The 19,914-nt window shown below is 40.2% G+C and overlaps 1 protein-coding gene and 1 long non-coding RNA gene across 12 annotated transcripts in view; one reads left to right on the top strand and one right to left on the bottom strand.

Moving 5' to 3' along the window:
- Positions 1-10,871, bottom strand: part of CDC42BPA (CDC42 binding protein kinase alpha) — a 200,241-nt gene extending 189,370 nt beyond the window's left edge. For 6 of the 8 annotated variants that reach the window (XM_068940121.1, XM_068940122.1, XM_068940125.1 and 3 more), the window contains exons 1-2: positions 10,056-10,631; positions 9,064-9,288 (exon numbers count right to left, since the gene is read on the bottom strand). In XM_068940121.1, coding sequence (XP_068796222.1) covers positions 9,064-9,259 — 196 coding nt within the window. In that variant the 5' untranslated portion in view covers positions 9,260-9,288; positions 10,056-10,631. Of the gene's footprint in view, positions 1-9,063; positions 9,289-10,055 lie in introns of all 8 variants that reach the window. The other 2 variants (XM_068940120.1, XM_068940123.1) reach the window with 1 other exon arrangement.
- Positions 10,872-11,180: 309 nt separating this feature from the next.
- The window catches only part of LOC104151418 (uncharacterized), a 34,148-nt gene continuing 25,414 nt past the window's right edge, over positions 11,181-19,914 (top strand). The window contains exons 1-3 of one of the 4 annotated variants that reach the window (XR_011140486.1): positions 11,181-12,175; positions 13,968-16,801; positions 18,074-18,262. This is a non-coding gene — a long non-coding RNA (uncharacterized lncRNA). Of the gene's footprint in view, positions 16,802-18,073; positions 18,263-19,914 lie in introns of all 4 variants that reach the window. The other 3 variants (XR_011140485.1, XR_011140484.1, XR_695778.2) reach the window with 3 other exon arrangements.

The following is a 19,914-nucleotide window of genomic DNA, read 5'->3' as shown; positions in this document are numbered from 1 at the left end:
CATCAAGCACCTTCCAGAAGTTGGGGGAAATATAACACAATTATTCCAAGTCTGTTAAAATAAGAAACTCGGTATTTCAAGGAAAGAATATAAAATGAAAGTTTTTTCTAAAAAAAATTAAGAATAGTGTGCCAAATACCACAAAACACACAAACAGACACACAGATTTTTTCCAGTAAGTCCCCATCATCAAAACTAGGTAACCATTTTCAAGATTCCTATTCACTATTAGAAACTTTTCCGTTTAAAAAAGAAAAGCCTAGGTAACCGCTACAGAAACAAAAAAACTCACTGAACTTCTACACCAAGTATCTATCAGAATAAGCTGCGAATGTCAAAACGTTGGCTCAAACATGGCATGCAAGCTCCTTGTATGGTTCTTACACTGTTAGAGGCAGCTTCTAAGCTCACAGTGCAGGTCTACAGTAGGTGAAGCTACTAAAAGTCTGTGCAGTCACAGTCCTACCCCTCCCCCCCCCATACTGGTGTATATGCACCAGTATGATCTCTTCACAGAACTGGATCGACAGACTTAATCCAGTCAAAAACTAACCCCACAAAAAAGTTTTTAAGTCTCTCTGTCCACCTTAGCACCTGCAAAACAGAGATCAGTGGTAGACCAGGATTTAGCCAGCCTTAAGCTACCATCAAGCCAGTCACCACCCAAGATAACACCAGCAAACTACAATTAAAATATCAACTTTTATTTCCTCCTCTTCTTGTTACTATGCATCTTTCAAAACATTCAAACAACAGAATGCTTTATTTACAAAAGGGAGCGTGGTAAAGGTGAAAGGGTGTTAATGAGCAAGAGCAGGAAATACCTCGGGATTATGGTCGACCAACAGTAGGAACGTCATTTTCTTGCATTCGTTCATGTAACAGAAGTCTTTGCCACTTTTCCTACTACTTTTTTATTTTAGTTTTAGGTATTAAAACTATAAAGCTATACTCTCGCTCTCTCACATTAGTGGCTTAATATTTAGACCGCAGGAGTAAAACAGATCACAGCCAGAACAAACAGCACAAGGGCCCAGCTCTACAAGAGCTTACAAGTACAAAAGATTCATATTAGTAAATCAATCGATATGTACCAGATCTAATAAGAAACATACAGGATGTTGACAGAAGACACTCTGTCTGAGTGCACGTGTATATTTCTCACTAAACAGACAGGGCTTTTTTGTTACTCTGCAAACAATGTCTGCATTATGCACCTGAGCAGCAAAATGATGAAAGCCTGGAGATGATGGGGGACTGAGGGGAGGGTGTAAACGAAAAATCAAAATCAAGAAACCAAGATTTCGACCATGGAAATACCAGGTGGACACATGGATATTCACCTGTATTAGAAAGCCAAACTGAGAGCTGGCTTGGAGAAGAAGTAACAAAATGGCAGTGGGGGAGAAGAGAAAGAGCAGCCCTCAACTTAAAGCAAATACCTTAAAGCTTTTTAAAGAAGCATAAGGAAAGGAGGGAGAACACAAAAATGGAGGTCTGCAGGCCCTTCACTGCCTGTGAACTGGACAGTAACAAAAGCCTGAAATAAGGCAGGATTTTGAGATGGAAAGCATGAAAGAAAGGGCAATAGTGAGAAGGAATACTAAAAAAAAAAAAAAAAAAAATCACTTCTTTATGAAATAAATGCTCATGTATCTTCCATTCAGAGTGCAGAAGTACTTCCAAGCTCCTGAGCTAAGAAGACATGGTACTCCTCCAAGCCCAGACTGGTAAGACTTAAAAGAAAACTAAGAAGATAGCAATAACTGTTGTAGGTGCAAGCCCATAAAGTATGAAGGAAATGCAATGATGGTTGTTAACAACTACAAATACTAACTTTCCCCTCCCCTTCAGAATTCCACTCTAAACTCATTTAGGCTTTCTATGAAAGGAATTACCTTGTTATTTCTACTAAACTGCTGAATAAAACACAACTGAAATGTAACAGGTGTTTGTTTTCAAAACAGCCTAAAATACAGTACAGTTTTACCATAAACACCACTTGAAAATGTTTTCAAAAAGCTGCAGAGAGAAAAATTCTATACATCAATAAGCTGATCCCCAAGAATAAAAAAAAAAAAAAAAAACCTACAATATTGTGCAACAGAACTAACTTAAATTAAATTGGAAGCCTGGATACGGATAAGGAAGAATTATGAAACACAAAGTCTTAGGAGTCTAGATATACCTCATGTGGATTTTATCCATGGTGACCGCTAGTAAACCTAATTAGGCTGTATTACTAGAAATAAAGCAAACTGACCTGTCTGAAAAGAAGGTTTTTGCAGTTATTATAAAGCCTAATGTCATGTTTAAACGATTTGAAATAAAAATCTTGCAGTTAGCAAAAGATTGCACGTGACTGACCTAACTCACTTGCATATTTTAAAAGATTTTAGTCCGCATTAGTAACATTCCCAAGCTTAAATGAGGACTTTGGAAAAATAATGTGTTAAGTTAGACTAGAGCAGAACAAAACATTCCAGGTGTCCAGCCAGAAAAAGAAAGTAAAATTAAACAAATACAAACGCTCCTGCAAGAGTAACCTGCTTTGCCAAAAGATAAAGTTTAGAACCTGAGGAGTTGCTCTTTTCCTTTAATTCCGTCCCAACTGTCCACACTGCAGTACCTTTATAGTGAGGTTTTGCAGCTTGGCAGCGGGTTCTAATTGCTTCTGGAAGTTTTCCATGGAGATGGAGGTAATAGGATTTCTACTGTGTCAAAGCAATTAGGGATGCTATGAATGGGTTAATACTTTGCAAAGACATCTCCAGTACCATTTATAGTGTCAATTTTCAGAAGACAATTAGGAAAGAATATTTTCTGGGATAGCAGCCTGCACCCCTTTTGTATCTGGAGATTTTGTATTTGCAATTTAATCGCAACAGAAATTCAAAGCACTAGCACTTTTGACTTTCCAGCGGCAGGTGTGACTCAGAAGTGAAGTTACTTCTACTTGCTGCTGCAATTCAAAATTCAAGCACTAATCTACGGGTGTAAAATAGATCTTCAAAAACAAGGTTAGTCTCTTTCAATCTTTGTAAAAATATATCCCAGAGGTTTTAAACCATACTGAACCAAATAAGCTAATTAATCTTAAAGCGCAACATCCTTCCTCAGGCAATTGTGAACAAACGAAATATATCAGCTTATAAAAGAGTACGTCAGTAAAGCTCAGTAGAGTAGAGAAGGGAGAGGGACAAGAGATGAGGAAAGAGTTTTATCAGGTACACACATGCACAGCATCATATGCCATGCAGAGGTTAAGAATTTAAATACAACTTTAATCAACTTCAGTAGTGCATTTTACAGTTATGATCATGCTACTAACAAACTATTGGATGTAAACACTTTGATGGCAAATGTCTTATTAACAGGGAATTAATTATTTGTGCCATGAGGAATATAATGCACAGTTAGCAAACTAACTCAGATAATTATATTTCTGCATTTGCCCCTGTTGGACCAAAGCATGCTAGGCATTTCCATATCGAATAAAGGCATTCCTAAAATTCCTGAGGATGAAGTATTAGTTGCTCATGTCCAGTCTTATATCTAAGCAAGCTGAACTCCTTTACAATAAAAAGGACCCCACTACCGTTCAGTCAGTCAACCCAAGTACAAGCATTGCGGTAGTCCATCAGGCACCCTCTGACTACCTACAGACTTCCCCATTCCAAAAGAAAATCCTTCAAAAACTTAATGTGAAGTAAGAATAAATTAAGTTGACTTGGGGTACTGTAAACATGTTTAGGAAATGAATAGGTACTACAGTGGGTTAATGCCTCGCTCGTCTGGAAGCTGGCTTTAACAACCTCATCTAAAACAAAACTGAATGGTCTCACAGTTCATTTGGTCATGTCATAACTGTCGATTAACATATAGCAATTAGTTTCCACTGCATAAGACAAAAATTAACACTGAAATAAATACACAAGAGCTCACAATTAAAAGGCACAAAGGTCAAATAAAGAGCTACCTAATAGTTAGGCGTGTATAAGCAACCGTTCTTCGACTTACTAAAAAAAGTAAAATTAAATTACAGGAAAGTAATTCGATATAAAACTGCTTCTCTATAAATGCTGTTTACACAATATTCTGAAACACACAGATTTGAAGGCAGTCTATATTTGACAACATTAAAGAATCTCTTCTCTGTCTCTCCAATCATTAAAATATATTTAATCGTTAACTTTGACTACATAACAGAAACAAGTTCATGTAAATAAGCAGTAAAGCCACATCATAAACAATGATCTAGAAATTTATTTGTGAGCCTCTAATACTATAATGACTTCCATGTAGATGGATTCCCCCTACCTCCATATAGGCCAACTGTAGGCAGCAAAATCACTCATGATTAAAAGCAGGCATATGCTTAAGTACTTGTTAAGTGGCTTTTTACAAGCAGGATGCCCATTCTTTTCTAAAAAAAGAAATTAATAATTGTTTTCAATTTATGCCAGTCATACCAAGATACCTTCCCAGTTGTATGACTATAATAAGAAAAAACAATGATAATTCCCAAAATGTAATTTTTTGGAACAATGTATTTCTAATGGGTTAGATAGTACTAAGCATCAAAGGCTATTCAAAAAAAAAAAAAAAAAAAAAAGGTCAGTGTTGTGTCTTCTGCGGCTATCTCTGCAGAGAATACGATCTAAACAAAGCATTTTTATAAAACAGTTCGTTTTAAAAACAAACATAAACAAACCGTATCTGATAACTCTTATGATTTCTTCCATTGCTGACAAACAGATGAACAACACAGAGGAAGGGCAGAAGTCCATCGGCAGGATTTTATTTTCTTTTGTTAATTCCATTTAAAAACAAATTTAAACTAGAAAATAGATGTACCATTTTTTCCTGAGAGAAAAGAACAACCCCTTCAAAACAACACAGACAACCTCTCCGCAACTTTATCTTGACAAAAATAGTTTTATCATGATAGAACCCTCTTTTAAGGGCCATAAGAGATGCTGCACATCTGAATGACAACAGTGTAAGACCAACGAGGACATCTAGTCTATGACCATAATAGACCATAATAGGTGCAAAAACACCACATTCCAATTTTATTAGAGATAAAATGAGAACAATTAACTTCATCAGCCAAAAAAGAGAGCTTGCATTTTCATACAAGAGAAGAAGAATTCAATCGAGACTTCATCTTCAGCTGTCGGTACTGCCCTCCATCTTCCCTCCCTTAGATCTCCACACGCTTTATAGTGTTTTCTCTAGTTATCCTTTAATGCACCCTAAATAATATGGCTCTAGTTTCTCTTCAAAGCTGTTTCAAATCAGTGCCATTATAAAGGAAGCTCTTCTAGAACAAAACCATTTTTAAAAGGTTTTTTCTGCCACTTTATCTTTTAAGCTCAGCATATCAGCCTGCATTACCTCCCTCACGGTCTTGAGTAACAGTGGCAACTCATACACTTGTAGAAAAGAAAAAGCAACATGCCTGGAATTCTCAATAGCTGTTCCTGGTAAGCTCCAGTTGCTAAAATTAGACAATCCTTTTTCTAAACCACAAACACAACCAACCATCAATGTAGACGAAAATTAAAACTAGCACCAAATACGTTGATGACGCTAAGTCTAAATGTTTCATTTCCTTCTCGTCATCTCAAAACATGCCCTGATTAACTGTCAGAACGCAAATACATTGGTTGTTCTCATGGCTGTCTTTGCATATAAAGTCCCTATATAAAATAAACAACAAAACCAATTTATCTTATTCACATCGGAAAACCAGTAACATATAAAAACAGGCAAAGAAATTATGTTTTTATCTTAAATCAAAAAAGGATTTTAAAAGTATTCCTATTCTAAATCACAAAACAATCAACCAGACACTTCAAACTAATCTAGCGTCATTTAAAGTATCTCAAGAACACTGAAAACCTGCAAGAAATTAAAAAAAAAAAAAATCAATTTAGTCACATTGCAGAGACCTTACTCTCTCTACTTGCTGAGTTAAACTTGTAACAATGAAAAGCAGAAAAAAAAAACAGTTAAGATGCTCATCTGTTTTACCCTGCTTCACTTTTTAATTAGTTATAGAACTAGGCAACATGTACATAAAACATTCCTAAAAGATCCTAGCACTAGAACATGAAGCTTCTTAGCTCCCCTAAATACAGTAGTCACATGGCTATCACTAAAACCGTATTAGCTTTTCCATGCTGGAACACCTCCTAACCCTTTTCCAAAAGTTTTTGAATTGCCCTATTAATATTCAGCCTTACAGGAAATGTGGCATGTAACATCTCAGACCTAGGACGGTTTAAACAAAAATATAAATGCAAATATCAGCAAATAAATAAAACCACGCAAAACCAAATAGCCCCACCCTGAAACTGCACTACTGAAAAGCTAAAATATATTATTTGGTGTTGTTTTCAACAGGAGTCTATGATCTATTAGGTTTTACTTTTTTATTAAAAAAAAAAAAAAAGTAATCTTATTTACTCCTAAAAGGAGCAGTTTAAATAAGCTGTTTAACCTTAAGATGACGACAGTTCTCAGGAGTGAATTCGTATTTTGTAACTTGTAAATGCATAAACATCCCAGTTCTTGGGTTTATACATCTGTTCACATTCATTCCAAGATTACTCCCAATAATTTCAAAGTGCATTACTCATAATAACAAAGCAAATTTGTGAATGCTTGGGGCCACTGGCATAATTCCACAGAATGTCTTTCCAAAACAGCAACCAACCAACCCCAATAGTAGATACACCAGGCACCAAGATTTATTCCACTGATGCAAAAAACAAATTAATGCACACTTTATTTTATATAGTACGTTGAAAACTACGAGCGCTTCACAAATAGCACTTTTCAGAACTCCCTGGTCTAAAATTATCATTATCTTCTTTACTGTTCAAATAGGAAAGCTGAAAAAAGAGCTGAAGGCACTTAAATATTGAGTCATTGACAGAGGCAGGGACTGAATGTACCATTTCTGGTTGACGGCCTTCCACTTTTACTATTATTTAGTACATCTCTGACTTCAAACCACACATAATCTCTTACTAATCAACCACTTGCTTCCTCTTTTTTTGAGGGGATAACACGTGAGGTTATGATTCTATCAAAGAACAGGGTGCGCTTAGTAGCTTCATTGCACCCAAGAGCCAGAGTGTGTAACATATCTGTAAGAATCTCATGCTGCCGACCCCCTAATCAAAGCACAAATGCTAAAGACAGCTAGTTTCACTAGGAGCGCTAGCTTCAGAAGAGACAACTCATGCCTAAGTGTTTGCAGGATAAAGACATCATTCACACAGACACTTCCAACACAGTAGGTATTAGGAGCCGTTGCTCCTACATTTCACCTCACGAACTGTCTTGAAAACCTCAAGTTAAAAATCTGGATAAAAGCGCTGGTAGCAGACAGAGCACTCTTGCAACTCAGGCTTCAAGAGCGAAGGAGTTGCTCTGATGTGACCTAAAAGAAATCTGCTAGGGCATGGCTGGAGCGGGAGAGCAAAGAAGCAGTAAGAAAAACAGGCCAGCAAGAAATTGTATTCTAGCCATTACAAAATGGAGTATTATTTCCACTAGCAACCTGTCAAATTCAATATAAAAATTGTCAGGTACTGTTAGAACCCTAGAATGACATATTCATTTGTCCAACAACTATCATTAAATAGATCAGCATTTCCATGATGGGTTTTGAAGACTTCATTATTCTGATCATATTGATATGTTTAGCTTTTAATTTACAGGATACAAGCTCGCCAAAGGCATTGCTGCATACCGGAAATTCTCACGTAAAAATGTCCTTTGAGCCACTGGATTTTTTCCAAATCTTTCATAACTTCTGTATGCCATAATGTCAGTTTTAGAGTGAAAGTTCTTCAGAAGTAATTTTTAATTACTATTTCCTCCTTAGCTAGGATACATTAATTATAGTTCTTCCAGAGAGTGAGAAAACAAAGACCAGTGCAATGCCAACAGTGTAAGAAACTTAATTACTGAGTCAGATGTCCTTTAGATGTCAGTATGACTACAGTGAGGAGCAAAAAAATAAAAACACACGCACCAGTCTGAAGTCGTTCAGATCAGTTAGCAAAACAATGTCTTTCCTCAGTGACTTCATTGTGAAGAACTCTACCAGTTAATTAATCAAATACTTTTTCTGTCACTTGAAAATGTGCTTTTTTAATAAAGGCAGCCTCCTGATGTATTTATTACAAACCATAGGTGATAAATGATTCTAAATGTAAATGCAGAAGTACAACGTGACTTTGAAGTCTGAAGGTCACACACAGCAAACGTTCTCATCAAGGTTCTAATGTCAGACTATATCTTCCGTTTTGCATCTATATTTAAGAGGATGAAAATAAATTAAAAGAAAAATTAGAGACGACCAGTCCAGTGACAACTTAAGGAGAGCTGGATCGTTGTCATTCACCTGTTTTTGTTTAAAAACCCATAAATACTTTCTTAGTTTTGGCATGATATTATAGAAGATGGAAACGGAGGGAAACACAATTTTATTCTGCTTTTCATTTTCCTTATCCGGAAAATAATCTAATTCAGATAACAATGACTTCATGCTTAAGAAGAGACTGTATTGGTCTCCATTTTCACAGACTTTTCATAGACATACTATTTAAGACAGCCGAAAGATTTTCTGGTTGGGCCAACCTTTTATTTTAGAGTACTATAGTACATAGGGTTGTGTACTCATCTTTTTTCAAAGTATCACAGAATTTATCCCTCGTTCTTCTAAATTCCCAGTAACTTCAGGATACAAAACTCAATAGCTGGGCCTAAAGGCAAGCAAATATACCTCACGTACCAGAATCTGATCCACGTCAAAAATGATTCTCTGTTTTAAATGCATACCTCGACAACGAATAACCAACACAGATTTTTTTTTTTCCCTTTATCACCACCAGCATGTTTCAATACAGTAAAACTGATAATACTTCCCTGGAAAACACTGAGTAATAAACAATCCCCTCTTACATATAAATAACAGAGACGTTATACAAAGCAGACAAGAATACGGACGGATGTACACAAAACAAACATATTCAAACTTACCCCATTCTAGATACTCAAGAATATTCTTCTCTCTTCTCAAAGGGGAATTATTACATTCATCATAAAGGCAGATGAGTATATCCAGCAAGGTTTCCACACTGAAGCATTGACCATTAGTCTGAGTTGGCCCATCCAAAATAAACTGCTCCAGCTGCTTCAAACGTACTTCTCCAGACATGGTTGTTTCAGTTTGCATTGGGGTTTCTTTTTTAATTATTATTATTACTTTAAAAAAAAAAAAAATCAAAAACCAACTTTTGAAGGTATTGTTGTTTAAAAAGAAAAATCAACAGTATTTCTTAAACGAGTGTCAAACTGGGTTGGTGCTTAACTTACAACCCACTGCAGTGTTCCTAGCCTGAAAACAAATCCCAGTAAGTTTCAGACACACGTATATAATGTGTGCGCATATGTATTATAGAATTTTTAAGGAAAGAAAATAGTTATCCTAAAAAAAAAATTTAATGTGTTTAATAGGAAAGAAAAAAATATATAGTCATTTCTGACATTTAAATAATAATTAAAATGAAATACAACCAAGACTGACCGACACCAGTTTTATGTGCGTGGGTGCATACATACGTACATATATATATATATATATATATATATAAAATCTATTCAAAAAGGTCTTCTCCTTCATCCAAAATTCAAATCATGCAACATAATCCTGAAAAGAATCCCACTGCATCATTAAAGTGTAAAAGCCCCATTCAGTTTGCATCAGCGTTTCACCTCCCAGAAAGAATCGGGGGGGGGGGGGGGGAACCGTACAAAAAGGAAGGAGAAAATAAAGCGCGCACCGGAGGGGAGGCTACCGAGCGCCCCCCGCCTCCGCCTGCGCCGCCGCCCGCGCCGCTCCGAGGGCGCATCCGCGGCCACCGCTCGCGGGTGGGGGCGGGGAGCAGGTCCCCCAGGCGCAGCCCCTCCTCAGGGCGCAGCCAAGTCCTGCCCCGGGGAGCCGTTCCCGTCCTCCTCCTCCTCCTCCTTACCGAGTCTCCTTTTAAGGCTTTTCAGTGATTCAAAAAAACTAAAGTCTTCATTTTTCTCCTCTGCGGTGCCGAGGGGCGGCGGCGCGGAGGCGCGGAGGCAGCCGGCGGGATAGGCAGCCCCTACGCGGCGGCACCGCCGCGGCGCGGGTGGAAAACGCTCATAACGCTGTCAAATCCCTTCCCATGGCTGCGGCGTCGTCCACGCCCTCCTCCTCCTCCTCCGGGTGCGCGTCCTGGGGCGGGCGAGCGGGCAAGCAAAACGCCGGGGTCCCCGCTCCGGCCGGACGGGGCTGTGGCGGCGGCGGCCCCGGGCGAGGAGGCCCTGGCGGCGGCTTCACTCACTGCCGGCGGCGTCGGCGGCGGGATGCTCTCCCGGCTTCGCCCCACCGGGCAAAGGGCATCTTCCTCCGCCCGTGTGTGTGTGGAGGCGGGGGGAGGGCAGGGAGCGGCAGCAGCCGGCGCTCTCCCTCCCCCGTTTCCCCCGCTTCCGTGCCCTCCTCTTCCCCGCCGCTCCCTCTCTCCCTCCCTCGCTCCCTCCCTCACACGCAGGAGCCGCCGCCGAGCTCGCAGCAGCCCAACATGGCGGCCGCGGCGGGGCGGGAGGGGGGGGAAGCCGCCGCCGAGCACCACCGCAGCGCGGGGAGCCGAGCCCGGGAGCCGCCGCTACTGACGGGATTGGGGGGGGGGGGGGAAGGGAAGGAAGAAATGCTGCAGCAGGGAATGCAGGGATACGGGCGGACCGAGGGGAAGGGGGACCAGCGCGGAGGCAGGGGGAGAGGGAGGGCAGGCCGGCCGGCGCGCAACGCCTCGCGGGCTGCGGAGGCGGCGGGTGCCGGGGGCCCCCCTCAGGCACGTCCCGCGCCGCCCGCCGCCGAGGGGAGCCGCCGCCCCGCCTCGCCCCTCCCCCCTTCCCGCCGCCCCTGTGGCGGTTGCGGCGCCGCGCGCCGGCCGGTTCCCCTCAGCCGTTGGCGGCTGCGCGGGGCAGCGCGTCGTGTCTGCGGTAATCGCACCTTGCAGCTAAAAAAAGAGAAAAAAGAAAAAAAAACCCGCCACACTACTGCCCTGTTAAACGCCGAAGGGCGCGGGGAGGAATGCTCCGTTTGTGCTGGGTTCCCCCCCCCCCCTTTAACGGCATCCGTGCCGAGCTTTTTAGAAAAGCTCCCGGTGATGGTACGGGCCCCATTCGCTTCAGATTTAGATGATTAGAAATAACACTGGTTCATCATGGTAATATCTTCCCCTCTGAAATGCCTTTTGTGCCGTAGGAATCTACGGTGCAACGCAAGCAAATACAGAGTTGGCTCGCTGCTGAAACCAGGCCATCTCTGGCATGGAAAACGGCAGCCATTTAGTAGCGTGTGGCAGCATTTTTCACCTCAAAATATGTAACGGATGCGGTACCGGTGGGGCTTGAAGCAATACCATCTTCAAGTCAGCTCATAATTTAGGTTAACTTGTCCTTCATCAGAAGTCGGATGAACTGGGAGAAAGATAGCCCGGTTCTGAGCCATTTGACCGAGGGTCGGTGGAAATCAGTGAAGTTCAGCGTTCCCTGAAAGCCAACTAAATCCAGTGTCTGTTGGAGCTCACCGGAAGGAAATAATTCAGGCACGTAGGCCCTCGTTTTGATAATCAGCAAAAGACCCTCCGCTGGTTCTTGCCATAACATCTATATAATAAGTTTTTTTGGCTGGCCTTTTTGCCAGGTTTTGTAAAACATTAACAATTTTGTACACCCATGCAGATAAAGATGAAATACAGCGGCAAGATTAAAAAAAGGAGAATCCCATGCATTTGGCTTAGATTTATAGAAAAATATGTATTGCTCAGAATCACTCAGCTACGTGTAAACTCAGTGGCCTGGAGCTACAGAGGACAGTGGCTCCCCTTCCACCTTACGCGATCGAAAAGGAAGGACAGAGGGACTCTGCAGGGGAGAGCGGTCTACTTGCTCTTGGTGAGCACGGGAAGGGGATCCAAGAGCTTGGACAAAGGTCTTTGAAAGGAAGAAACTTTTTCTTGCCAGCTTTTGGTGAATGGAGAAACGTGCAGAGAATTTCCTTCTGGATGCTTTTTACTCAGAAGCTCTCCAAGAAACATCCTTAAAAACAACTAAAAATGTAAGTAAACTTGAGATTGGTAGAAGTATTAGGGTAAAACTGAGAAGACCGGGACACGCAAAGGGTTCCCTTCTTGTGCCCCCCTGATATGACAGGAGCCTGCTGCAAGGATCTTGTGTGCTACTGATCCTTGTCAACTGTAATCGTCATTAAACGAGGCACCACAGCGCCTCCATGGTGTGGGCCCACCCTGAAGCTGTGGCAGTCAGGCAGTTGTACAATGAGAGTGAAATATTTTCTGGTGCCTTTTCGCTGAACTTGTGGAAATCGGTATTGAAGCTGTGGGTGGGGGAAGGCAGACGCCAACAATAAAAATAAATTGCTACTGCTGGGGTAGGAGGACGAGAGCGAAATCCACATCCCATAGAGGCTGGAAACACGTCAGCCAAGTTCATCCTGAACGTACATTAAGCATTAGTAGCATAGTAGACGGAAAAGGGAGAAGACAAAGAGTTAAGGACATGTTAGCCTTTTGGACTTTGGCACCAGCTGGTAGGGAAGTGAACTGGAGAACTACTGCCAGAGATATGATGGGTGTGGGTATTTCACTTATTTACTTATGTTACTACGTTTTCCTCAGCCAATAATAAAGTCTTTCCAGGTTTTAATCACAGTCCAAATGTTTGCAAACATGGAAGCATTGCCTCATAAGGATACCTAGAAAAGGCACTTAGTTTTCCTGTATTTCTAGTCTTAAAGCCTAACCCTTGTTTCTGTCAAGACCCCTTGAAAGAAGCACAACAAGTCAGTTCTTTTCAAAATACTTTCAGCTCAAGTGAGACTAAAGAGGCACAGGATACGTTTATATTAAAACCATTCTCTTTTAGCCTCAGTTGGACACAAAATGCCAGCAATAACTAGTTCGCTACTCATTTGATAGCCTGTACTTTGTCCGAAAACATATAGGCTGCTTTCCGCAACAATTCCATGATTCGCCCATTGGGCTCTACTGACCAATTCTGTCACGAGAGCCGTGAGGAGCATAGGTAATTAAAACAATGACTAGCACCTTTGTATTTGCCGAAAATTATCTATGTACTAGATGATTTATTCTCACAATACCCCCGTGGGACAGAAAATTGTTTTATCTCTGATTTACAAGAAAGAATGCAAGAAAAACTTCAATCAATATTTAGAAAAATCAACAAAAGAACTTAGCATAAATTCTTTATGTCTTGTATGTTCTGTCACTGAAAAGTACAGGGTCCTCAAAATACACATCATGCGAGTAGTGCTAACGTATTGCAGTATCTTTAATAATTATCATGTGTTTATTTTACTCCATTCCTATTTTACTAATATTACGATAATATTTACTTTTTATTACTTAGCTTTGCACATGTTTATGGTACCTAAAAATAACTAAAGATGATAAGGAATGTACATCTTACAATGAATTAAGAAAGGATAGCAACAAAGGGAATAGTGGTGTATGAGGAGGATAAGGTTGAAACAATATATTTTGTATTAACAACATGTATTTTGATTGTTGCAATTCCTAAGGTTAGCATGATAGAATAAACTGCCTTTTCTAACCAGGGACATGAAATATGCTGCTTTAGGGGAAAATACTGCAGATATCTGCTTTTGGCCTGCAAACCCATTCTAAAGTCAAGAGGGGTCCCATACACTCCCTCTGCAGACAAATAAATGCTTGTAACTGGTAGGTCTGCTATATGGTAAGGGAGAATGACACAAAAGGGGCCTTTATATGTTGGCTAAATTTTGCATCCAGTGTTTTGTGTTCTCCAAAACTTGACTTTGTAGACACACTTTGTTTGTACTGAAACAGCAGTTCGTCTCCAGAGGAAAATCTGAGCTGTACTCTATGAAAAAAACAGTACCGGCACACAAATTAGGATGGTGTCATTTCAAAAGGTAGGTCTTCTAACTGTAATAATAACTTAGGTTGCAAAAGATTACAGGTAACTACATAATGCACGTTGGCTGCAGACTAGGGGTACATTGAAGACTTGCACGTGTAAAGTGAGTAATACCTGTTCCACTATCTGTAGTATTGTAGTTTTAATATAAATCTTATAAATGGGGGAAACTCAATCCCAGTGGACAAGGAGTTTTCTTCACTGAAACTAATGCGTCTATCACAGAACTGAATTAGGCTCAGGACCTGTAATAATGCATTCAGTAACATGCCTTAATGTTTTTAAAAGACCTGTAATTCCATTATTCTTTTCCTCTCTAAATTCCTTCCCAAGACCTATTTCTGCTATGATGTCTACAGTCAAGTCAAAGTACAAGAGCTAAACAATAGTTGGCAAAATTAATACTTCTTTTCCGTAATCCAAAAATAATGATCATAAATGTGTATCTGTATGTGAAAATTGTAAATACAGAATTATCTTTCCCTTCCTTCGGGCTTCTTTTATTGCCTTTTGGAGTCTTATTTATAATCTTAACGATTTTCTGTGAATAGCTGAACTGACTAATTTTACCTCAGAGACTAATTGCATCATACTGATCTCACTTTGCTAGTTTTATATCAGCCTCGCTCCTCTGCTTTTAGTCCTCATTTAAAAGAATGAAACCACCAGCATGACCACCAGCAGGATACTATTTTCTGTGAAGACATGAAGTGCTTTTGGACCTATTGAAGTGTCCACGGGTGCTGTGTTCCAAATATGAACAAAATAGCCTCTGTAATTATGGAAGATGAGAGGAAGTGATTTCATTTGTAACTGCTTGAAATTGCTGTTGTTTTGAATGGTGTTTTTAAGATGCAAACTATAAACTGACCAAAATTATGTCTCATGCTGGACTCCAAGTGGGTTTCTGCTTGCACTCTGACAATGCTGTTTCATCTCTCACTGTATGTTTTTCGTGTAAAAGTGGGACTGAGTCTGACAAACCTCGTAGTGATGCTGTGAAGCTTAATTAGCATCTGTGTAGCAGTGTGAGGTTGTTCTTACTCTCCTTTCTTGAGTAACAAATCTAAGAATGTTCTTTTCTCTCTTGTTTTTGTAGTCTTCAGGCTTGGTAGCTTTTCAAGCCTTTTGTCCTGTTCTCTCCTGCAAATTCCTCTGTCTGTGCATAAGTTTTCTTCCACCAACTTCTGAATCTGTTGTGCCACCTCAGAAAGTTGAACTCTTCAAGATACTTCAGACTCTTAAATGAGGCTATTTAATGAGGTAGAACTCTTCCTCAGGTCAAGTGGCTTTTCAGGCTGAAGAGTTCTCAGGAAGACCATGTATTTATATGTGAAACTGGATGGATGCAAATTTCTGCCACTGCAACTACAAGACACTGCAAGAAAATCCATTAATTCAAAAGAAAAGTGGATAAATTTGCATTACACATTTACATTGCACAGGCTGGTGCCTGTGCAAAACTAGTGTTGCTCAGCTTACAGTTACAGTAACTCTACATGAGAGCTGCTTGTAAACATACTTTCTTTGCAATGTTTGATAGTTGCTACTAATCACAACCAAGGCTTTTAATACCTGTTTCTCTGAAGCTTTTGGTGTACACACGATGCTACAGATTTAGAAGAAAACTAGGCATACTTAGAGATGAATGCAATGAAGATCTAACTGTGAAGGTGATTGATTTAAAAAATGCAACTAGCTACTGCTGTCGTGTAAGTAACAATGATGAAAGAGACAAGGAATGAGGAAACCTGTGACTAAGAGATCTTTAAGACAGAAGGAAACAGGATGAAATAAGGGAAAATGGAATACAGAGGAGAGAGAGAGAGAGGGTGATGATTAATTTGGAGATGGGAAGGAAGAGTGATTTAGAAAGGGGAAGCCAAGAGCAGGGAATTTGGCGAGAGAGTGGGAGGGAAGCTTGTGAAGAGGGAGAGGTGAAAAAACCTAATTTGTAAACAGTAGAAAATTCTGCACTTAGATGAAAACAAGTCCAGCAAGAAGCATAATTGGGATTGTCAGCCCAGGATGGGTTGAGCTGGATTAGCCTTGCAGCACAGAAGGGCTCAGAGTTCTCAGCTCATTATAAAAGTGAGTGCTGGAGATCACATACAGATCTTAATTTCCCCAAGGTTTTGGAGTTTTTAGATTGTAATCCTGAGTAATTCAGGTTTTTTTTTTTCTTGTTTTAAAGTAGTATTTTGGTTAAATTGAATTTCATTTCAAAGAACATTGATATATTGGAAATATCAGTGCCTCTATTTTATATTTTATTTATTTTTAACTTAAAAAATGCAAAACAGCAACAAGGTTCTAAAACATGTTTTTCATTGGGAAAATAGAGGTAGACGATGATGACAATTACAATTCAGGCGGAAGTCAAAGTAGTGACAGGATTCTTAATATAAAGAGACACCTCTATCAAAGTCTGTAGATTGAAATCAAAATGCTGTGGTTTATCAATAATTGGCATTTTTAGTTTGTTTGCTAAATATCACAGGCAGCAAACCCCATCTCTCTCTTCAAGAATTAAATTTGCTATTAGTCATCACATTCTAACCAGGTTATGGCAGTGCTGCAGCTAACAATGACTAAAACCCAACTCTTATTATTTGCCAGTAATACGTTTTGTGGATTTATTCTTTCTGCAGTGAAAGCTAATGGAAAAATGAAGTGTTCTGTAAAGCTTGAGACACTCGTGAAAAGCATCTGCTATACGTAAAGACCTCTTGCCACTCAGCAGGTAACTTTAGGGCGCCTCCCAAAGAAAGAAGGAGATCTTGAAAAGAAATAGGCAACAGAAGACAATTTCAAAATATTATGTAGTGTTCAGTCACGTTCCCCCTTTGCTCAATGGCAGAACAGCCTCCTTGATCTCAGCAAGAACATAGCTGGACTCATAATTTCTTCTGAAACAAACAGAAAAGATTTGGACTCAGATTTCTGTAGAATAAGCATGGCTTATAACTTTGCACAATGTCAGCCATTTTTCTTCGTATACTCTCAGTGCAAAAATTAAGAATAATTAATTTTATGGAAAGGCTATAAGCATGATTCAAAGTATTTTTGAGGTAGAGAAAGACAAATATTTGCACTAGTTTAATCCAAAGTGTGAACGTAGCACTGGCTCGGCTCCTTATGTGTGGACAGAAAAGCCTATGCCCTGAAAGTTACCATATTTGTGGGAGAAGCTGCGAGTCAGCTGCGGCACAGCTTCATTTTGTTAGCGCTGTTCCCTTGGTTAAGGTAACTGCTCTTACACTTGTGAGAGCAAATCCCCCAGCACAAGTGCTCTCTACCTGCCTCAGTTGAAAAGAAACAGTTTAAGTGATGAATCACTATGTAATGGTTTAAAGTATACCAGTTCACCTTGGCTGAAATAGGTTAGGGCACACTTAGTCCTTCCCAAACATCAAAAGGAGGGACAATCTCCTGCAGATGGGCAGCGAGAAGCATCAGAGAGCAGGCTGCGGGCAATAACCTCTCCTAAGGGGGCACATATGGGTCAGGAAGAGAATAGTTCTCCACAGTCACAATAATTCAGCTGGGAAGAAGTTTAAGCTGCAGTGACATTTTCTTAAGCCAAAACTAAGTGTTACTATGGGCTGCATTAATTGAAACCAGTCCAAACGAAGACAAGGACCGAGAAAAACTAAAAGTAAGTATTTCCAATCAGAGTAAGTTTTAATAACCCACAACTCAGAAGTCATTTGGCTGATTTTCTTCCGTTTTTGCAAAGTGACCAAGATACATTTGGCAAGCTTCAGACTTAATCAGCTTTCCAAGCCGAAGTTATGATGAAAAGTGGGAAATAGGGTGCTATAACAGAGGCTAGATTCAGCCTTAACCACAGAGATGTTACTGCCTCCCCTTGACATTCCCGCATTATGCCAAAGCATACAGTGGATCATCACCTCAAATGGGTGGCTTGTAAAACTTAGTAATTATATTTACCTGCCATAGAAACATTAGTCACACTATATCTACACCTCATATCTTTCTTCTCCAAACACAGACACCAACCATGGTTTCACAGTTTGCCCAGAAGACTTCACAAATGACATGTGTGATGATGGATCAGGAGGAAGCAAGGTCCGGCTAGGTTCACCAGCTGGAGTCCATTGTTCACTATGGATGAGTCCTTGGCTGTCTCTGAAGAGGAGGGTTTCATTTCATATGCAACAAAGATTGTCTTTTCGTGCAGGTAGTGAAAAAAGTTTTTTTGAAGATGTTATAAGGAAAAGATTTGTATTTTTACAATGAAGAGTCCTAGTCATGGTTGTGCATTCTCCAAAAAAAGACAGAAGCAGCAGTTACTAGATGCTCTCTCTGCCTTTTCAACAAAGTCGAGATTCACTTATTCAACTGAATAATGAGGGAAGTAGCTAATGCATATGAAAATAGCTTCCGCAGGAGGTACCCAGGAGCCATTCTTCCTGTGGCTACTTCCACACAGCAACAACCCTACAGACCTTAATCTCACTGCTGTCTCCTGCAGGAGGAGGAAGGGAGCTGGGCCACAGTCTCTGAACCTCCTCCTCCTCCTCTCTTTGGTCAGGGACACTGACAGATCCAGAACACAGAGCCTCAGGATGTTTAATTTACTACGCCTGTTTGCTTCGAGGCTTTCCTAAGATTTAATTCCCTTACCCTACAGTAAAAGTGATAATAAAAAAAGGTCTATGATTCATAGTAAAGCACTAAGTATTTTGTTTAAGTTAAACAAGTACCTAAGTGCTGTGCTGAATTGGGGCCAAGGGTAGATTACTAAGAGAACTGGGCAGTCTTCCCATCTCCAGCCAGTTCACCAAGTAGTCTCAGGCTAATCAGGTAGTTCTTCTGTGGCTCAGTTTCCCCCATATGTGTATCATGGGATATATGTGCTGTCTGGTAAAGATATGGAAACAGTGAGAGAACATGAACAAACACTTCAGAACACCACTCAAGGGAAAAGGGCTAGAGAAAAAACAGGCTTTTTTATTCAATACATATTGTGTGTTATGTTCACCTTACGATTTTTCTTTAGTCTCTGAATCCTTTTAAGTAGTCATGGAAAAATATCAGGTAGCTTATTAGTAGAGTCTGCTGGCATTGCAAATGGTAAGAGCGTAGTCTGAATTCTACAAAAAGCAATGGGTCAAAGATCCTGTGCTGCACAAAACCAGCAGGCCATAATGGCTCAGTCTGTGTTGCCTTCAAACAGCCTTGTCATTCTCCCAGTACCGGGCTGCTGTAGGAGATGAATCCAGCAGATTTGGTCCAGGCTATTGTCTTTGTGCTGTAGAGCAGTCTGAAAAATTAACTCAGACCCCTTTCCAATGGCTTGTTAAAAGGGAACTGGAACAAAGCCTTTGGCAGTCTCTGCCTAGCCCGCACTGGGAAAATTTCCTCCGATCAGATATGGAGCTTTTAAGTCTCTTTTACATTTCTCTGACTCTTACCTGGCAGAAAGTGGCTAGAGAAAGGGCAAGAGTGTCACCCTGGAGACCTTCCTATTGATGTGAGAGAGGCCTGGACTCCATACAGGAGTCTGCAAGAACAGGCTTTTCTTTTAGCAATTTTTTCTTCTTTGAAATTTATATTATATTTTGCAAAGTTAGAGCAAAATAGCTTAGTGTACTAAATTGCAAAAGAGCTATCTGGAGTACAGATGTTTATCTTTCTATTCAGAGGAAATTAGCATAACAAATCTTTGCTTGTGCTAGAATGTTAGCTGGGTAGCTTAAGAAAGAGTCAGGAAAATATGAACATGATAGTTCATCCTATGCAAGATAAAAGGTAAGGTAAGGTACTCTCCTGATTAACAGCTGGTAGCTGATGTTGTTAGTACAGTTGTGGAGATCTTCATATTTTTGT

Source organism: Struthio camelus, chromosome 3, assembly GCF_040807025.1.
Source record: "Struthio camelus isolate bStrCam1 chromosome 3, bStrCam1.hap1, whole genome shotgun sequence".
Taxonomy (NCBI): Eukaryota; Metazoa; Chordata; class Aves; order Struthioniformes; family Struthionidae; genus Struthio; species Struthio camelus.
The sequence above is the reverse complement of the archived record's forward strand: the minus strand, read 5'-3'. Positions and strand labels throughout refer to the sequence as shown.